Below are 18629 nucleotides of genomic sequence, written 5' to 3'. Positions count from 1 at the left end.
ATTTAGTCTGTGGCAATTTAATAACTGCGTGTTTTCCATGTGGAGTATTTTACATATGACGAGAGTGACGTATAAAACAGCAGAACTTGGTAGTTCTCAAAAGTACAAAGATAAAAAGTGCTATCAACTCATAGCATAACTGACACCTTTTTGGAAGTGCTCACTTGTTAAGGCAAGTAAAAAAAAAAAAAATTGCTATAAAGAAAGCATGTTTATGTACACAAGCAAAGCTACAGTACAACCAAATTTCGACTATAAAAGGACATCTTTTTTGTAGACTTCTTTTCAATGACATGAAAGTGACGTCTTTTAACTTTTCAACCAAAACCAGACGGTTTTTTGTGGACAGGGTGACATTTTCAACATTTTCCCAACCAGTTTTTGCTGGGTGGGAAGGCACAAGGGTCATTGATGATCACCACACTTGGATTAGATGTAAATTGACACATGCTAACACACTTACATAACAATGACACTGATGATATCAAGTAGCACATTTATGTCGATTGATATTCTAACCTTTATGCAAGGTACGTTGGAATATTTGCACAGTTAGTCGAAATGTTGACACACAACAGCACCAGTTATGCAACTACAATGTTCAAGAAGTCATTAAAAAATAAATATGACAACTTAACAGTGAATGCGGCTCTTTTTTTTGGATGAGTTTCACACACGAATCTGATACATGTTCATGTCTCCGGATGATTTCTGTTCCAAAGTTTTCTTTTCTCCAGATGGGCTGAAACCAAAAAGAGAAATTTAGCATGGGAATAATTAAGAGGTAAAGTATGCATTTGAGAATCGTACCGTCTGTCAACACGGCTGACCCTGCGAATGGGGCTTCCTTGTACTCTGAGTGGTGAACCCATGCTATTTCTCCTGTCTTTGGTAGGAGAAGAAGGTGCAGGCTTTCCTATCTGTGGACACAAAAAGGCATAGCCCAGTTCAAAATTTGCTCATCAAGATGAATGGCACTGGACCAACCTTGAGCCTCATATCCCGAGTATGCCTCTCCAGCTCTTTCCGAAGCTCCTCCTTACTCAGAGCGTCCACATCCAGGACGGAGTGCTTCCACTCGATCTGCTCCACGCTGTGAGGGTCATGCGACACATATTGGCCGATCTTGACCTTTCGTAGGGTGTGCCAGTAACCCCTGTAGGCCTCTTTAAAGTCCTGCACCAAGTCCATCAGCGAACGATACTCCAGGGGCTTGAACATGAGGTCCTCGCGCCGACTCATGCCCAGCGCACCGAAGCGTCCGCCGCTGTGGACTCCCAGCACGATGTGGTAGAAGTAGTTCCCTGAGAACTGAGACTTAAAGCTGAGGGGGAAACGCTCCACAGCCGGCATGCTGTTGGTGAGGTAACTTTGTAGAGCTTGATTAAGGATATTTATTGAACAACAATATTGTTTTTACTTAATTTAGCTGAACTTTTGTTTTTATTTTCCACAGTAAAGATACATTCCCAGGATAACCGCTTCCAAGCATTTGATTGGCAGGGCTTCACGTGTCATCTCCTTGGCGATGTCCATCAACCTGTGGAGGACAATGTGACAACAAGATGGCCCATAATCCAAATATTTGTACCATGATTAGAATTAGTTGCTGCTTTCTAATACAAAACCTATTCAATGCATCAAGGTAAAAAAAAATAAAAATTGCGTACGCAGTAAGAGGCCGGCTTTTCTTGATTTCAAAAAACTGTGTCCCGGTGTGATTGTATCTGGAGGTCATAGTTAAGGCAACAAATATAATCAATAAAAATCAGTGCCCTGTTGTTAAAGGATACTGTAATTCCCTGATATATTTCTGTATGGCTTCCAGGCGCAATGGAATTGCGGTGGTAGGCTGGTATGTAGGCACACTTGGTATTGGAATCTGCAAGACAGAAAGGCAGTTGGTTATATCTGCAAGATCTCCATGGAACATACAATCGGTGGAAACATCTCTACACTTGGTGTGCACTTCACAAGGACAGTTTGTACAATTAGGACAAGTGTGTGATTGTGTACAAACACATCAGATGATCAGCTCCATGACGGAATGGTTAAAATGCACCCAAATTAGGTTGGGTTCAAATGAGGTCTTCTGATGCACTCTGTCCAGAGTCCAAATATTTCTGAACCTAACTTCATTTAGAAGTTTACCTTGGCCAGGTCAGTCGCACCACGAATGCTCTTCCCCAAAGCATCGCCGTCTGGGTGGATCCGACCCACGTGGCGCCACATCCTCTCCCAGGTGTCCTCATCCATGGGGAGGCCATTTCTGTTGACGTAGAAAGGGACTCCTCCATCTCTCAGTTCTTCTTCTCCTTCATCCTCCTGCTCGTCATCCCTCTCCTCCACCGAGTCCGCCGTGGCACTCAGCATCCCACTGATGGAAACCTGGCACGGGGAATGTACACGGCAATTCTTTGGACTGCTCCCTGGTGGTTCTGCTTGCAGGTTTGAAGAGATTGGCTTTAGAGAGTCCTCCAGTTTATGGAACTGCTATCTCCAACAGGTTTCGAGGTATTATGATTCATAATGAGGTAATCTAAAGTAGCAGCGGAATGAAGTGCACCACTTAATTTTCTGACTTCATAATTTGAAAAATATTTTCCATTCATTGGTCACCTATCATAAAAATGATAGAAAGGAGCGGCTGGTTAAATGAATGGTTAACCTAGTTAAATGACTAAAGGTAATGTAAGAGGATTTGGCAAGCAGACAAAAGTCTCTTTAGGAAATGACTAATTCCCATAATTCCCAGTCCATTTGAATGTCCTTTGAACAAAAGATACCCATCAAATGACCTGCTCGTCCGACAATCCAATTTCCACGTCAGTCGTTCACTTCTTTTGCGTTTCTTACTAAAAACCTGAACATCCTTTCAGGGATTATTGTTTCAAAATGCTATTTGGTTCTTACAAAGCCGAAGCGTGATGCTTCACATCCGATTAGTCGCTCCCGATCGACACTCCCTAACTGCCCTCTACTGCGCATGCTCACAGCCAGGAGGATGAGCTCAGTTTTGACGAGGGGTGCGTTCAGGCACACTCGTAAAATGTAACATTGATATTTTAGCAAATGTAACCATATTTGCCTTTGTAAAGAAGATAAATCAACAGAAAAGCATTGTAACATTTTGAAGGGGTAAAAATATTGAAACAATGACGACTAAAGTAACTGTCAACAAGATTATAATACTGTCACACTTTTTAACAATTTGATTATTCTATATTTTAAGCTCTAATAATAAATTCTAAAAATATTTCACTTTGCATGTACTAAATCAAAAAAACATTTAAAAAAAATCAGACTTCAAGACGAATTGCATGAAATACTTTATTGAAACTGCATGATCCACATCTTTAGTAGAAACACATTTTTTTGCAGTTCAAACTACCAAAAAAAGTTTAATGTAGACAAAAGAAAACTTATTTACAACAACTGCACGTTTGTATGTATAACTAAAATCTTGGTGCGCCGTAGTCATCCGGCATCCTTTCAATGTTGTACCTGTATAAAAAATAAAAGAGTATCGTGTGATTACTTTTGTGAGTTCTCCTTAGTCCAAGTGTAGACCGACGTTACCTGTGATTTGAGATGTACATAATGGGGACTCCGGGGATCTTCCTGATCCTTCGCTTCAAATCTCTATCCACAGTTGCCAGGATGTAACACTTGTGCTGCAGAAATATTATGAAACAGTTATCACAGCTCCGAAACCAGAAAACATGTTCTTCTGCTCATAGCAGATGTTATACCTGTGTTACCCTTTGGACCAGACAGTCATCAGCGTATGTTCCCGCGTGTGTACAAGGTAAGCGTTCGAATCTCGGATCCTTTGCTATCCTGCAATGCAAAAACTTAAATTGTGACATACATTGAAATAAAATGGGTGAAGTCATGGGAAGTTGCTCATACCTAAGCGCAACTCTGTATTTCATTCCAAGTTTTTCAATTTCAGCCATCACACAGTCGGTTATATACGGAATACCTGGATTGGAACGAAAAATTGCTGTTAATAAATCTTTATAATAGAACGATTGAAATTTGACAATCATGCTTACATTTGGCATACAGACAGTCCATCATGGACTGAACGATGTCCAGTTTGGCCTTGATGGAGAAGTTGATGAAATTGGTGTCGATTAGAACGTGGTACGGTGGACCGAGTTGAGTGTTGTATTGGAAGAACAAACACGATGCATACTTGGGGCTGTGCAATCAGATAAGAGAGAGAAATCAAACAATCACCAACTCTGTCCAGGTCATAGTGAAAATCCAACTAGCCACCTACACTTCTCTCTCCTTCAGCGCTGAAGGATCCTTTTTCTTTTCTTTGGGTTTGTGGCGATCTTTCTCATTTCTGCAAAACGAGTGTGAGTGTCTTTTAAATTCAAATTAATAACTACAAAGGACAACAGAAAACAACTCACACTCGTTGATCTTTCAAGCTGATCATCCGTTTCATTGCAGCAAACTTCTTTTTTTTCTGTTTCGGCTACATGAGGGGAAAAAATCATTCTTGGTCATGTTGTACATCACACAAAAAAGTCATCCTTAACGTGGAGATAAACGTATGTATGCTGGTTATTACCGATTTTCATTTTCGTATCGTAAGACGCTAGGCTAACAGTGTTAGCTCGAAGCATTGATCTGCCAATGCTTCACCAACTAATCAACACAAACTAACATATTAAACACAACAGATTAAACTCTCGCAACATTATGCATGTCCGCACATACATAAAGTCTACATACCATGCTTGAAAATAATGATTTAATCCCTGACGATCCGCTGACGGAATGCTAATGTGGCCCTCGTGTTTGGCGACACAGTTGTGACGTCATCATTCGTCGACGCGCTTTGCGTATTTTCCGGTTGTTAGGTGCACGGACTGCACTGTGGTGATGCAAGAAATATCCGAGGTAAAAATGCTATTTTTTTTTTAAATCTACGAAACACCTTGTTGAAAGGTTGTGAATGTTATCCTTTATGCGTACGATGTGCTTCTTCCTACGTGTCTTGGTCTTTTATTGACTTATTTGACGCTGTTTGCTAGCTTTGTGCTTACTGTTGTTAGCGTCATAGCTACCCGGTTTTCACCTTTGAGTTGATCGAAATGATGTATATGTGCATTGTTTACATCTATTTTACCAAGTTGCTAAAGTCGATTATGTAAACTAAACGATTCCCTTTCCCGTGTGGTATTTTCGTCATATATTGTCTAAGAATAACCCCTAGCTATCACGTCATGAAAGCTTTTTGTGACGTCATAATCACTTGTCATCATTCTGTTGGATTTTTTTAGAGGTCAATCAGGTAACTTCTTCCGGGTCATTGAAATTGTGTCAAACAAAAGGGCTATTGTTATTCTCTCATTTGCCCGGCTAGTCCTTGATAGTGCCTTATTAATATTCATGTTCGTGTAGTTGAACCAATCACAATGCAAGCTTCTTGCAATGTTAGGTTTAGAATAAAGTGTTTCCTCAAAATCACTTCTTATCTGTTGTATTTCTCGTCGTGCTTTGCAGTGCAATCATTGTGGTTGTACTTCCACCAGGAAATCAGATAGTCAGGGCAGGGGCACTATGGTCTGATGGACCGCCGCTTCTTCCTGACCTTCCTTATCTGCTCTGCACTGTGGATCTTCTTCTGGGAAGTGCGCTGGAAGAAAGGCAAAGACGGTCAGATTGAGGAATGGCTACGAGGACACCGTCTCTTTCAATACAAGCATTTGTTTGAAGGTCAGTGTACATTGGGCTGTTGATAAAATAGACGTATTTGTTACACGGCCCTCCAGAAATGGTAGAAAATAAACATCTTCAACCAAGTTGTCTCATTCGTATAACAGAACATCGCCTTTGCCAAGTGCCCCCTTAAGGGAGGGAGGACTTGTTTTAATGTGTGAAGCTAATTCGTGCATTTTCTGGCTTCTTCATAGACAATTTTGATATGGTACTCTGTTAGATGTGCAGACACTGGAGGAGCTAAGTCTGAGTGTACTGAGTCGCTTGGAAGAGGTGGTGAAGGAACAACAGAGCTGGAGGGAAATCGCTGAGGCTCACATTCGACTGCTCCGAGACTTTGCCTTTCAGGAGTGGCTTTGTTCTCAGAACCTTGGACATTTTTATAAAACGTAAGTTCATCGGAATGCTACGAGATACAGTCTCAGGAAATTTGCTGTATTAACACAGACTTCTACTGAGGGAATCAAATTTAGTACGGTGGGAAACGATCAATGAAAAGTTGTGTGTTATATATTATATATGCTTTTATTTACTCAATTTACTTAATCAATTATTTCTTACATAGCATTTTCGTCTATGAATGGCGAATTTAATGAATTGTTCCACATTTTAATCGACAGATTATTATATATTTAACCAAGATTAGATTTGCTCAATGAACAAAATATAATTGCTTAAATAGTTTTATTTATAAATATATATATGTGTGTATGTATATATTATGTATAAATGTATTAACCCTATTTTCTGGATTATAACTCGCACCAGCGATACATTGTGAAGAAAAAAAAGAAAACCAGTCACACTGGACTATAGACCAAATTTTTTTTTTTTTTTTTAAATGATGTATTATTCAGAATTTGATAAAGTAGTATAAAAAGTTTGTAATGTCAAAGTCATGTCATTTACCCCTGTTGTTCTCACATCACAGTTAATGTGAAAAAATGGGAATGACATGCTGGTTGAGTGATAACAAATATTTGCTTGTAGCAATCCCGCTCGTAGCAATCTGAATGGATCAGGCTCAGCGGTGATGATATTTGTGCATGTACAAAATTTGGGATGCATAAAATCCCTTTTCTTATCCGCTACAGGCTGAAGACTTTGGGTTATATGAATCTGGACGATCTGTCACAGTTCAACAGTCAGCTGCCCCTTTCCCTGGCCGCCTGGGGGTACTACTACGAAGACTACGTCAGGTTATCCACCGGCATCAAGATCCTCCGGACCTCGCGGAGGAGTCGTGACCAGGACTACGAGATCCAGCTGGTGCGCAGTCTTGCTGAAAGGCGTCTGAATGAGAAGTGGTCATTCGGTGAGATCGGTTTTTCATTTTGTCATTCAAGTACGACGACCATATTGTCCCGCTTAAAGTCATCACACCGTTGTATTTTTTTTTTTTCTTCTTCATGTCTTTTGCAGCGGGTGCGCTCCTATTCGGCTGTACTGTGGCACTGTGCTTCTTGATAAGGGACCTCATGTTTTACGTGATTGGTGAGTCCATTTTGAAGATCACAACTTCTCTTTAAGCAACCAGGGTGTTTTGTTTTCCGATGGAAATTTGATTCCCACAAATATAAAGGCCGTCGTCTAGATTATCAGACTTTACCTTGGTGTACTATATTTTTATTTTCGAGAATGACCCATCACATGGACCACCTTCTTTATGTCCTTAATGTAATTGAAGTATTTTTATTTATTTTTTGAGTTGTCTTCCTTGGCTTTAGAGGACAGTGAGCAATTATAAGTTAGAATGAACACATGATAGGACACCAGGAACACAGTTTTTCTTTTCTGTGCTCTTCAATGAAGTCAAACGTCGGAAACCTCAGCGCGAGTCTAATTTAACGCCTGTTGATAAAAGGACCCGTTTCAAAGCAGCGTGTTGCGATGACAGGAAACGGCTTTTAATTCATCTGCTTTTATAAGAGCTACAGTGCCGGTGTCCTCCGTTGACTCGGATTTTGTTTGTTTGCTTTGTGCCCGAAGAAAGGTTTGCCTTATCACTTTTGAAAATCATTCACTGGCAAAGCAACCAACATTTGATAGAGAACTGGGCTGACCCCTTTCTTAGAAGAACATTAATAACGAGCCCCAAGAAATTGAGATTCATGATAACACAATTTTAAATTTGTGCTAGATTCACAAAATCTCTTGTGCATGTCGAGCCATCAATATAGAAAAGACTGTAATTCTTCTCCCTTTGTGTCTCCTCACATCATCCTGCAGGTGGAATTACTGTTTCCATCATTGCATTTGTCTTCACCATCAAGTTCCTGTGTGAGCTTGCAGCCCGGGTTGTCAGCTTCCTGCAAAATGAGGATCCGGGCCGGCGTGGCGACCGCAGCATCTACGACTATGTGCGGGGCAACTACCTGGATCCGCGCTCCTGCAAAGTGTCCTGGGATTGGAAGGAGCCACAAGAAGTGGGGCAGACGATGAGCTTCAGAGTCCAAGTAATGATCTGCCCTCGGGCTCTAAACATCACTCACCGACTTTAATTGTGACACTCACCTGGTATTTCCTTTCTTCTCAGCTGTTCTACAAGAACGGCCAACCTTTCCCGGCACATCGGCCCGTTGGCTTGAGGGTCAACATTACCCACATTGAATTGGCTCTGGATATCCCTGTTACACAGGAGGTCTTAGTAGAAACAGAGTCACACGTGGTCAAAGTCACTTTTACTGTGCGCAAGGCTGGCCGCTACGAGGTCGCCGTCAAACTTGGTGGCCTCAACGTGGCCTACAGCCCTTATTATAAAATTTTCCAGCCAGGTTGGTTTTAACGGACTATATTCAAATTTCTTGCATTTTTTTTTTTTTTTACTGATGACTTTTAATTGTTTTTGTTTCACTCCAGGTACCGTCGTCCCATCCAAGACCAAGATAGCCTACCATTTCTCCACGCTTGTGCTAACACACAGCAAGGTGCACACTCTGCAGATTGAGCCCAGAGATGAATATGGAAACCCCACCAGTAACTCCACATCACTCACAGATGAGGTCAACTACAGCCTTCACATGCACTCTGTAAGGGAGCATCTTCAATTTCGAAAAAATGGGAATTTGAAAGCTCGCCACCATTGCTCTGTCATCGTTATTTGTGTTGCAGCTGGGCACGGTGGATGACGACAGCGTGGAGGGCTTCTTCAGTAAGACGGTGTCCCTCAATAAGCAGCAGTGTCAGGTTCTGATGAAATTGACCTTGTGGAAGACCGGTTGCTTCAGGGCCCGCATCGCTTATATGGATCAGCCGCTCAGCAATGGGGAATTTGACATTATTGTTCTCAATGGTGGGTAAATTGAATTCAATGTGTTTGTTGCAATTCTCTATATGTAACATATATTGTCATCTAAAAGGTGTTAAAAAAAAAAAAAAAAAAAAGATCAGTCATTTCCTGCACAGTTGCTCAAGCGTGCTGCAATTTTTTCTTTGACTGATAGAGAATGAGAAGGCCTACGTGGAGAAGAATGTGTCCACTCCGGGCAACAGCATCTACTTTGAGGCGTACCTCTACAGCAACGGGAACTACAGCAGCTCGCCGTGGCAACTACCCCCCTCCTCTTTGCTGGCTCCACAGAGGAGGCCATCCATGGGGGAGGAAGAGGACGAGCACGACTCTCCTGTGGAGGGCCAATCGGAGAAAATTAAGAAACCAAAAAAGGTCTACTGTTACATATCGCCAAAGGTAAGTGCATTGACAGAGCCCAAAACCTATTTGTAGCTATAAACAATATTTATAAATTTCCTTTTTTTTTTTTTTTTTTTAAAACAGCAACTATCTGTGAAGGAGTTTTACCTGAAAATTATTCCATGGCGCCTTTTCACTTTTAGAGTTTGTCCTGGAACAAAGGTAAATAAAACATGTATTTTTTAAATTATTTTTTAAACCTTTAAGACTTAACCTACCTTAAATGTATATATTTTTTTTTACTCAGGTTATGCCAACAATTTTTTTTGCCTTGAAAATGATGCAGTAAACTGGATTGAGTTTGACACGGAATCATCCTGCCAATTTCTCGTCTTTCAGTTTAGCTATCACGGTCTGGACCCCGTTCACAAGTATTTGACGCTCGTGGTGGATGATGGAATACAAGCACCTGTGGAGCTCAGTTGCAAAGAAAGAAACATCATGGCCGCCACCTTTATCCGCTTTCTTCACAAAAACATAGGTTTGTTTTTCAAGTCTAATACACGATCATGAGTTCGCTTTTCCAACACGTATTTTGTCCACAGGCGGCTCGGAAACGTTCCAGGACAAGGTGAACTTCTTTCAACGTGAACTCAGGCACATTCACTCAAAGCGACCTCGCACCAAGATCTGCCTAAAAATCATCCGGCACTCCATTCTTGATTCAGTGAGTGTTTTTTGCATCCAAGAGTAGATAAGGTGATTTATGAACTCTTTGTGAAAAATCTCCCTATGTCAGTCCCTGAAGGCAACGCGGAACTTCTCAGTGTCAGATTGGAGTAAAAACTTTGAGGTGCTCTTTCACGATGAGGAAGGTAAATCAAAATCGTTTAAGACAATCGTAAATAATTGCTACATTTCCTTGGAATGCCTGAGTAACATTTTGATGATGCTCTGCAGCTCTGGACTGGGGAGGGCCTCGCAGGGAATGGTTCGAACTGATATGCAAGACTCTCTTCGACACGTCCAACCAGTTGTTCACCCGCTTCAGTGACAACAACCAGGGCCTGGTGAGTTGCAGTCGCTTTGTGGGTTTTTAATCTTAAACAAAAAGTCACCACATGGTCATTCGCTGGTCATTCAGGTGCACCCAAATGCCGAGCGACCGGCACACTTGCGACTGAAAATATACGAGTTTGCCGGCCGCGTCGTCGGGAAGTGCCTGTACGAGTCTGCGCTTGGCGGGGCTTACAAGCAACTAGTCCGAGCTCGTTTCACGCGCTCTTTCTTGGCCCAAATCATTGGTCTCAGGATGAATTACAAGGTATGAAATATTACACCTGCTCTAATTTAAGTTTTAGCCACCAGCTGCTCTGCATCTCAACATTTCAAAAGCCGACCCCGATCATTATTGAGAAGATAAAATGTTTATTTCAACATTTCTTGTCCTCCTCCACATGTGTAGTATTTTGAAACGGATGACCAGGAGTTGTATAAGACCAAAGTGTGCTTCATCTTGAACAACGACGTGAGCGAAATGGACCTGGTGTTTGCTGAGGAGAAGTACAACAAGTTGGGACAGTTGGAAAAGGTGAGGGCCTTTGTTTTTTAAAAATCAATACGTCGTTTTGCAGGTGATAGCATCGGTAACGCAAACAAAAGAGAAGCCAGGTTGTTTAATTGGCAAAATTATTTTATTCCAAATTTAAGGTGGTAGATCACTGTAGCTTAGCAATTTTGCTTTCTCACGGATTCTGGCCTAATGCTTTTCCATCTTTGAGTTTTAGTATTTGTTTCTGCCGCAGGTGGTGGAGCTGATCTCAGGCGGAGCCCAAATTGCAGTTACCAACGAAAACAAGATTCATTATCTCAACCTGCTGGCCCAATATAGGCTGGCCAGTCAGGTGAGAGATGAGGTGGAACATTTCCTGAAAGGTACGCAAAAGCTTCCTGCTATTTTCTCGCCGCCACCCTCGTGCATCTTTTTCATGGGAATGTACACATAACAAGTGTAATGTTTCCACATCTATCGCAGGTTTGAATGAATTGGTTCCAGAAAACCTGCTAGCCATATTTGATGAGAACGAGTTGGAGGTATGTGATTGTTTTAGATTAAAATGGGAGGTATTATTGAAAAGCATTTTTTTACTAATTGCTTGTTTGTAGTTGCTGATGTGCGGCACTGGTGACATCAACGTGCAAGATTTCAAGGCCCACGCTGTAATCGTGGGCGGATCGTGGCATTTCCGGGAGAAGGTCAGCCGCTGTCTCCCATTGTCTTCGCCTCAAGCCAGACAACGCTTATCAGTGTCCGCTTTCGTCCCCCGCAGGTGATGAAGTGGTTCTGGGCTGTGGTATCCAGCTTCACTCAGGAGGAGCTGGCTCGCCTCCTGCAATTCACCACCGGCTCCTCGCAGCTTCCCCCCGGAGGCTTCAACACGCTGTGCCCCTCTTTCCAGATCATTGCTGCCCCCACACAAAGTACCCTGCCCACCGCACACACCTGGTCAGTACAGTACATATGAATATTTATTTTTGCAGTATGTGCATGATGAGTCCTCTATTTTCTTTTTAATGTTTTGTACATACATTAAATGCATAACAGACTTCACAGAAGATCACTTCATACCTAATTTCTATATCAAAATGATTTATATTTATTACTTTTTATATTTTTCCTGCAGTTTCAACCAGCTGTGTCTCCCCACCTACGACTCGTACGAGGAGCTGCACAAGATGCTGAAGCTGGCCATCAGCGAGGGCAGCGAAGGTTTCGGGATGCTCTGACGGTACTCTGGAGAGACCGGCCGCTCGTCAAACCCCTTGCAAAGACTCGTTAGGACGGGAAGGGGTCCCAGGAAGCCTCCCAGATGACCGCGCCGGAATCCTATGAACTGGTGTATGTACATAAAAACTTTTCTATTAGGAAGCCACAAACTGTAGAAAAAGAGGCTGAAATTTGAGCTTCTTTTTGGTCTTACTGCAGATTTTTCTTGATAACACTAGAGCAAAAAGGCCTTGAGTATTATTGTACAAACTGAGGAAGACGAAAGTTGAGGCAGCAAGCTCACATGGGATGTGGCTGCCGTCCACATCGCGAGCACTTTGGCCTTAAACCATCAGGGACTTGACACGTGTTTGTAAATATATACCTTCGCTTTTATTTACTTGTACATATACACGTGTGCACACGGGAGGATTAGGGCCACACAAAATAAAACTAACATTGGAAAACAAGACAAAAATTAGGAGTCCGAAAAAGAAGCCATAATAAATGAAGAATAAGGTTGAAATTTGATGAGGTACTTTCATCAGTAAAGGTGAACTATTTAATAATAAACAAATTCATGTCATCAAGTTGAGTATGTTAGGGTTCCTCTATTTTTACTTAGTTCCACTTACATTCTGATTTAATTCTTTAACAATGAACAATATGACCGGTTTCATGCTTGCACAATTTAATTCCAGTTATACACCATTTTTTTTCAGAACATTATAACGTCATTCCTGAAAAAGAATAATAATCATCTTTATTACTTTAGTAAAAAAAAAAAAAAACAACTCCCAGCTGTATTTTTTTTTCTTTTTCCTCGTAACATTCTGGCTTTACTTTGATAGATTTCTTTTCAAGTGTGGTCCTAATACTCCTTTTGTGTTTAAACACAGCGGACTTTTTCCTTTCATGTGACCTTTTATGAAGAAGGGTTTTGATTCATTTCAAAGTTTAATTTATTGACAGCTTTTTTTGGGGTGGCGTCACATTTAGAAGAACCCACTCTCTTGTTTGTGTAAGTTTTTAGCTTATTGTGTCTGGAGGAAATATTTTATGTTGACCCACCCTTCTGTTTTAGGAGCGGTAACGGGTTTTGTGTTGAGTATTTTTTTAAAGGCTGCCTTATCCATGCTTGGCCTCTGATTGTATCCGGAGACGTGTACAGGTGAGCGGAACGGTCGAAAACAAATTGTTAGATAACACGCAGGGCTTAACAAGGCGTGTTTTTTTTTTTTTTGTACCACTCCCGGCCTTTTATGGCTTTACCTCAGCATCTCCTATTGGGCGCCTATGCATCACATGACACAAGTGTACAGTGGCTTTGAGCAAACGCACAGTTTTCATAGCTGCCTCCTTTCCTGCAGTACACACCTCGTTGTTAATCCCGCCCCAAGCGATTTATTTTTAGAAGAATCTTCCCTAGTTTAAATACTGCTGAGTTGAAATGTAACAATAGATGTAAATTCATAAAGTCAAACGTGACGATGCTCCCAGCTCCCCTCAAGGATACTGAATGTAGTATTTCAATTTAAGCATCTATGAGATCTTAACACCAGAGCGAAGCAAATATTTTTTTTACGGAAAGCTTTTGTTTGTGCACTGTAGGTTTATTAAAAAAAAAAAGTTTTTATGTGCTTAACATGTAACCTCAGCACTATTGTAGTGTACTTTTTGTTTTCCAAACTTCTAAAGCCCCAATGAACTGAATTAAGAAAAAACATGAAGGAGTTGTGCATTTGTGATTTCATGACCGCTGACTGCTCTAGTAACGTTCAGATGGTCTTTTGTTTTAAATAGGTTTTAGATTTCTTTTTTTCCAGACATTTATTTCTTCCCTCTTCCCCAGTATTTTTTTTTTTTTTTATATTGCTGAGTTTCATCACTCCAGCCTTCACCAGAGCTCTTTACTGGATAAAAATCAGACAAAATATTTGAAGAAAAGAAATCTAAAACCTCCTCAAGTTTCTTATTGATTGCTAGATTAGACATCTTGTGGACTGTTAGTTGTTTATATTTCACCTATATAATATGACATTTAAGATAAGGAGCTTATTTTTTTTTACGGCAGGCCTCTGATGATGAATGTTTGAGATTTCCTGTAGTTGCTTTGTTAATGAGAATAAAAATAACAAAACAATGGACTCAATGTAACTGAAATCAATTTGGAAATGGAAATATAGAAAAAAATAAAAATGTAATTTTCTTTTTTAAAATGCAGAATTCAGACAGCAGGGGGCAGTGTCTCCACACGGAAGCTAATTCCTAAGCCTTTCCTTGAGCAAACCAGTCTGGAGGTGACCTTGAATCTCTTCATAGAAGAACAAGATACCTTACACAGACATATTGTGAATATACTAAACTGAAGTTAATTTTCTTGTGGTCCAAAACGTCCTGCACAAGCAATCTTTTTTTTTTTTTTTTTTTAGATAAATTGAATTTCCAGGAGGTGGACATGCATTTGTAGTTTGGCCAAAACAGACAAGCAGATATGCATCTTGAAGTACTTGTGTGGCGGGTAGTCCAGTCTTATTTGGTCCCAGCATGCACCTGGTGATTTGCATAATGCCCCCTCTCAAATTCCCCCCTAGGAATGCTTGCTAAAGAGGGTCCGCAAATCAGTCATCCTCTGGCACTTGGACCAGAGGCAGTGTACCATGGATGAAGTACTTCCTGTTTCCCAAAGAACCTGTGGGGGGTCACTTTTGGAGGAAAGGTTCTAAGTTACTGTCATTAACATAAATCAGTGGTGGGAGGAAATACAGTAGAAATTCTTTGTTGCTTTTGGGCATCTCTACTTGATCATTTATTTTTCCAATGACTTTTATTCCCAAGATTTGGAAAACTCTTTTCAAAATTGGTTTATACTTGTAGTATCAAGCGTAGATAAAATGCATTTAATCATTTCAGCCTGCTTCAGAAGAACGTGTCTGTCTTCTCTCCAACAGTATCAGAAGATAATTCTCTCCAGATAGTGACGCTTTTGTAGACTAAAAGCATCCTGTTAGTTTGTGTACAGGGATGAGGTTTGGAAAGCGATCACAGCCCAAGAATGTATGGATCCTCGCCCCGCCATGATGACATCATCTGTCGTCATGCAGGAGAGATTCCATAAGCATTATGAAGGCAGGGTGGTATCCTATCACTTTACTCGGGACTCCCACTCTTTTGCCCGCCAAGTTTGAAGCAACTCCCCCAATCCTCCAGCCAGGACAAGGGAGGCCCCCGTACCCCCTGACTTTTCCATTTCCCTTTTCCAAACTCTTGTCATTTAAGTACCGTGACCTGTCTCTCAACACCCGCGAGTCCCCGCCGAAATCACCTTATTAGATTATATCCCTCCATGCGCTTACACGTGCTTTGTTGTGAACATGATTTAAAGTGCGGTCAGAGACGAGCAGAAGCTTACAAGCGGTTTGGGGGGGAAACGGCCTTTTTTTTCGCGAGAGATTAAGTGTCCCGCAGCTGGTGGCTGCCCCGTATTATAAATGACCTTAGAGGGAGGCTGATTCATAGCGTTCGAGGTCCTACTGGGAGGTGAAGCCCGATAATACTCGATGTGTCATGAAACATTTCAGGCGATGTGCTGTACTTCCTGTGTGAGGTTTTTAATGTACACTACGGCGTTCTCATGAGTAAACTTCATCATCGGCGTACGATTCAGGCATCTTAGCGGCGAGAACTTCAAGGTTCTTGGTTTACGGCTGTCTTCCTGTCTACTCATTGACTTCAAGTATTCCCTCGGCCTTTAAGATGGCAGCTGCAGTTTTAAACATTAAGTATATAAAATGGATGGTTGGAGCCACTGGACATCACCGATTCCCAAAGACTATCAGAAGCATTGAACTCCCTACTGGGTTTATATTCCATGAACTTTAATGTATTCAGGACCCAAGCCATTTGTGATGTATAGACCAGTAGCATTATTTTAAAATCCATTCTACAGCTGACTGTAAGGTCTTTAGGACTGGACTAATAAGTTCTGATCTCTTTGTTCTGCTAAGAACTCAAGCTGCAGCACTCTGCAGCTATTTGATGATCTTCTGAGCTCTTCAAGTACAGTTGAGTCCGGTTTTTCTTCATGAACCGTACGGGGTCTCGGTTCATAACACCAGTCATAAACTCTGCCCCAATAGTTAAACAAACCTTGGTGGGAGGTTTGCCAGGTCTTACGCCATGGATGGAATTGCCCAGTAATGAGCCCGTGTTGGCCCATTGTCAGGATATAGGCCAATGCGTAAGATATCCTCACCTGGACTGACTTTGTCTGTCCTTGAACTGGTCTTGCCGGGCCATAAAAAGACAGAAATTGCCCCCAAGTGACCAGTTGGTGAATAGAACCCCGAAAGTCTTGCCAAACTGAGACTCGTTGTATAGCTTTAGTCATCCACATGTCGGGCCATTTGTATATTCCTTCTTTCCAGTTAAAAAGATTTCCACAAATGTATTCACATCTGGCCAGCACATGTCCGAATTTTTTTTGTTGGTTGGCTATAGACTGTTTACGGTCCGAAGCCGCAGATTGCCTTAACCTTTGTCCTCCAGGCTAGCGATTGGAGCATCTAATGATATTCGAAAATTGAAAAACTGAGTGAATATTGGGGAAAAACTCACTTTTAGTTTTTGATAATCGCGAGTAGCCAGCTAGTAAACTATGTTTTCAGCTCGATTTCCTTGGTGCTATGTTCTCATGACTCGTATTGATACTCACTGCCGCAGTTAGTCTTAGCATGTTTTCAGAAATTATTTCTTTAAGTCTAGGCCAGGTACAGGCACTTGAGGAGCTAATTCTTCATGTTCCCTACAGGGGATGTGTGGAATTGTTAAAAAAAGTAGGTGGGAAAATACACCAAAGTAATTTGTCTAGTCTGGCACCTTGGAGGGGTCAAAGCATATTTCATGGGGGGTGGCAGTGCCCCCGTGGCCCCCCTCTAGCTCCGCCGGTGCTCCTGTGACGAAAGTGATCCGGACTTGTGTGCTTCCTCTGTTAACCTCTGATGGGTCATGGCAGGAGTCTCTTCCTGTTTGAGGTGTCAGCTACCAGGCAGGATGATGAGAATACCACGTGGTTGGTCAATGAATCAGACAAAGGTCATTTTTTTTTCATGAGCTGACTGAATATTTGTCTTTTTTTTGGCAACCGGTAGTAAAAGAGCTGCCTTCAAAGGTCACCACGGAGAAATTTGTGTGAGACCCAAGCAAACAAAACAATCGTTTTTCTTCTTTTGACTTCATAGTTGTGTTGATGCAATGGTAAAAATGACTCATTTGCCTTGGAAGCGTTTTATGTTCGCTGTGAGCTAAGGATAAGCACCTTGCATAGAACATAGAATTGTCAAGATCATTTTGGACTTGACCCTTTTAAATCGAAGCAAACTTTGCTGAACACTTTTATGAGCCTTTTGGGGGAACTGCCTGTGTTTGCCTAATGGTAAATCCATCCCTTAACCTAACCCAAACCTGAACCCGAACTGCTATCCATAATCTGATTTGTAATCCCAAACTGAAACTTTATTATTAATCTTAGTCCAAACCCAACCCACTTCCTCGGATTTGGATTCTAATTTTTCCGAATCTTCTCAAATTATGACCTCTCGTACGCTCAGCTTTTGAGTACATAAATGCCCCCTTGGCACTCTTTGGGCTAAATTCCATTTTATGATGATAGAAGACAAAGCTGGGAAGAAGGCCCAAGGGTGACAGCGTCCAGCTTTTAGGAAATCATAATAATGACATCTTCTGTCATCGCCATCAGTCTGGCCGCCTGGTAGGATGTTGAACTTCCTGTACCTCAAGCAGGCCAGCATATTCCGCAGACCTCGATGGATTCCCCCAACATTTGAGGTCGTCCGTTCCAGACTTTCATTTTGCGAGTCGGGCCAAAGGCTCCTCCGTAAGGACGGATGCATTTTGTCAGATGTGCAACTTCATCTGTGCGTTGCGGTGGAGATTTTTTTCCATCTTTCCAGTCAAAAACGAGCCAGCAAATTAAGATGACATCAGCATCAAATTTGCCTTGACAGAATTTTTAAATCAGTACTTCGACATTTACCAGAATTATTTTTTTTTTTTTCCTTACACAAATATCCTTAAGTTCTGCATGAGCACCTTTGCCACCTCGACATTTAACAAAGCGCACGGTATGTTAGTACCTCATGAAAATCTTCAAATCCTCACATATTTTTGTTGTCAGGATGTAAATAACATGTTTAAGAGCCTTACGCAACTCCAGGAGCGTGCTTGTGACGAGGAGATCTGACTCCATTCTGTTTAGCTTACTGATTAACGGTGTTCAGGCTGGATCCAGATGTGCTTTGACCTAACGGCACACCATCAACTTTTCTGATCAATGCCGCAGAGATAGAGAGCATCATCCCGCTTGCCAAAAAAAAAAAAAATTATAATCAAAATAATAAAATATATACATTATATGTATATATTATGTATATTTTTTATTTTTATTTATATATTATAAATAACAAGAAC

The 18629-nt window shown here is 41.3% G+C and overlaps 3 protein-coding genes across 8 annotated transcripts; 1 reads left to right on the top strand and 2 right to left on the bottom strand.

Annotated features, from left to right (window-relative positions):
* Position 1: 1 nt before the first annotated feature.
* vash1 (vasohibin 1) lies at positions 2-2980 on the bottom strand. Of its 2 annotated transcripts, none has more exons than XM_088356526.1 (8): positions 2799-2980; positions 2152-2388; positions 1794-1882; positions 1671-1727; positions 1466-1540; positions 988-1369; positions 811-920; positions 2-742 (listed from the first exon to the last, which is right to left on the bottom strand). In XM_088356526.1, exons 2-8 carry the CDS (start codon positions 2371-2373, stop codon positions 670-672), a joined length of 1008 nt encoding a protein of 335 aa, XP_088212652.1. In that variant the 5' UTR covers positions 2374-2388; positions 2799-2980; the 3' UTR covers positions 2-669. The 2 variants fall into 2 exon arrangements, with proteins under 2 accessions (XP_088212652.1, XP_088212653.1); XM_088356527.1 differs by having other exon boundaries at positions 2914-2965.
* Positions 2981-3316: 336 nt separating this feature from the next.
* fcf1 (FCF1 rRNA-processing protein) lies at positions 3317-4917 on the bottom strand. Of its 2 annotated transcripts, none has more exons than XM_088400988.1 (8): positions 4753-4917; positions 4428-4492; positions 4289-4357; positions 4059-4207; positions 3913-3985; positions 3753-3840; positions 3580-3674; positions 3317-3504 (listed from the first exon to the last, which is right to left on the bottom strand). In XM_088400988.1, the coding sequence occupies exons 1-8, from the start codon at positions 4753-4755 to the stop codon at positions 3456-3458; spliced, it is 591 nt and encodes a 196-aa protein (XP_088257114.1). In that variant the 5' UTR covers positions 4756-4917; the 3' UTR covers positions 3317-3455. The 2 variants fall into 2 exon arrangements, with proteins under 2 accessions (XP_088257114.1, XP_088257115.1); XM_088400989.1 differs by lacking the exon at positions 4753-4917 and adding an exon at positions 4589-4744.
* arel1 (apoptosis resistant E3 ubiquitin protein ligase 1) lies at positions 4779-14287 on the top strand. Of its 4 annotated transcripts, none has more exons than XM_088400984.1 (22): positions 4779-4920; positions 5556-5739; positions 5963-6131; positions 6837-7057; positions 7165-7236; positions 7972-8198; positions 8279-8516; positions 8602-8771; positions 8854-9034; positions 9186-9430; positions 9518-9595; positions 9773-9914; positions 9979-10100; positions 10173-10248; positions 10334-10443; positions 10518-10697; positions 10839-10964; positions 11179-11308; positions 11409-11467; positions 11540-11629; positions 11704-11879; positions 12058-14287. In XM_088400984.1, exons 2-22 carry the CDS (start codon positions 5592-5594, stop codon positions 12158-12160), a joined length of 3063 nt encoding a protein of 1020 aa, XP_088257110.1. In that variant the 5' UTR covers positions 4779-4920; positions 5556-5591; the 3' UTR covers positions 12161-14287. The 4 variants fall into 4 exon arrangements, with proteins under 4 accessions (XP_088257110.1, XP_088257111.1, XP_088257113.1 ...); XM_088400985.1 differs by having other exon boundaries at positions 4891-4920; positions 5527-5739; XM_088400987.1 differs by lacking the exon at positions 4779-4920 and having other exon boundaries at positions 5591-5739; positions 5971-6131.
* The last annotated feature ends 4342 nt before the right edge of the window (positions 14288-18629 follow it).

Source organism: Syngnathus floridae, chromosome 16 (assembly GCF_059516105.1).
Source record: "Syngnathus floridae isolate MCC-2025c chromosome 16, RoL_Sflo_1.0, whole genome shotgun sequence".
Classification (NCBI taxonomy): domain Eukaryota; kingdom Metazoa; phylum Chordata; class Actinopteri; order Syngnathiformes; family Syngnathidae; genus Syngnathus; species Syngnathus floridae.
This window is presented reverse-complemented; position numbering and strand designations above follow the sequence as displayed.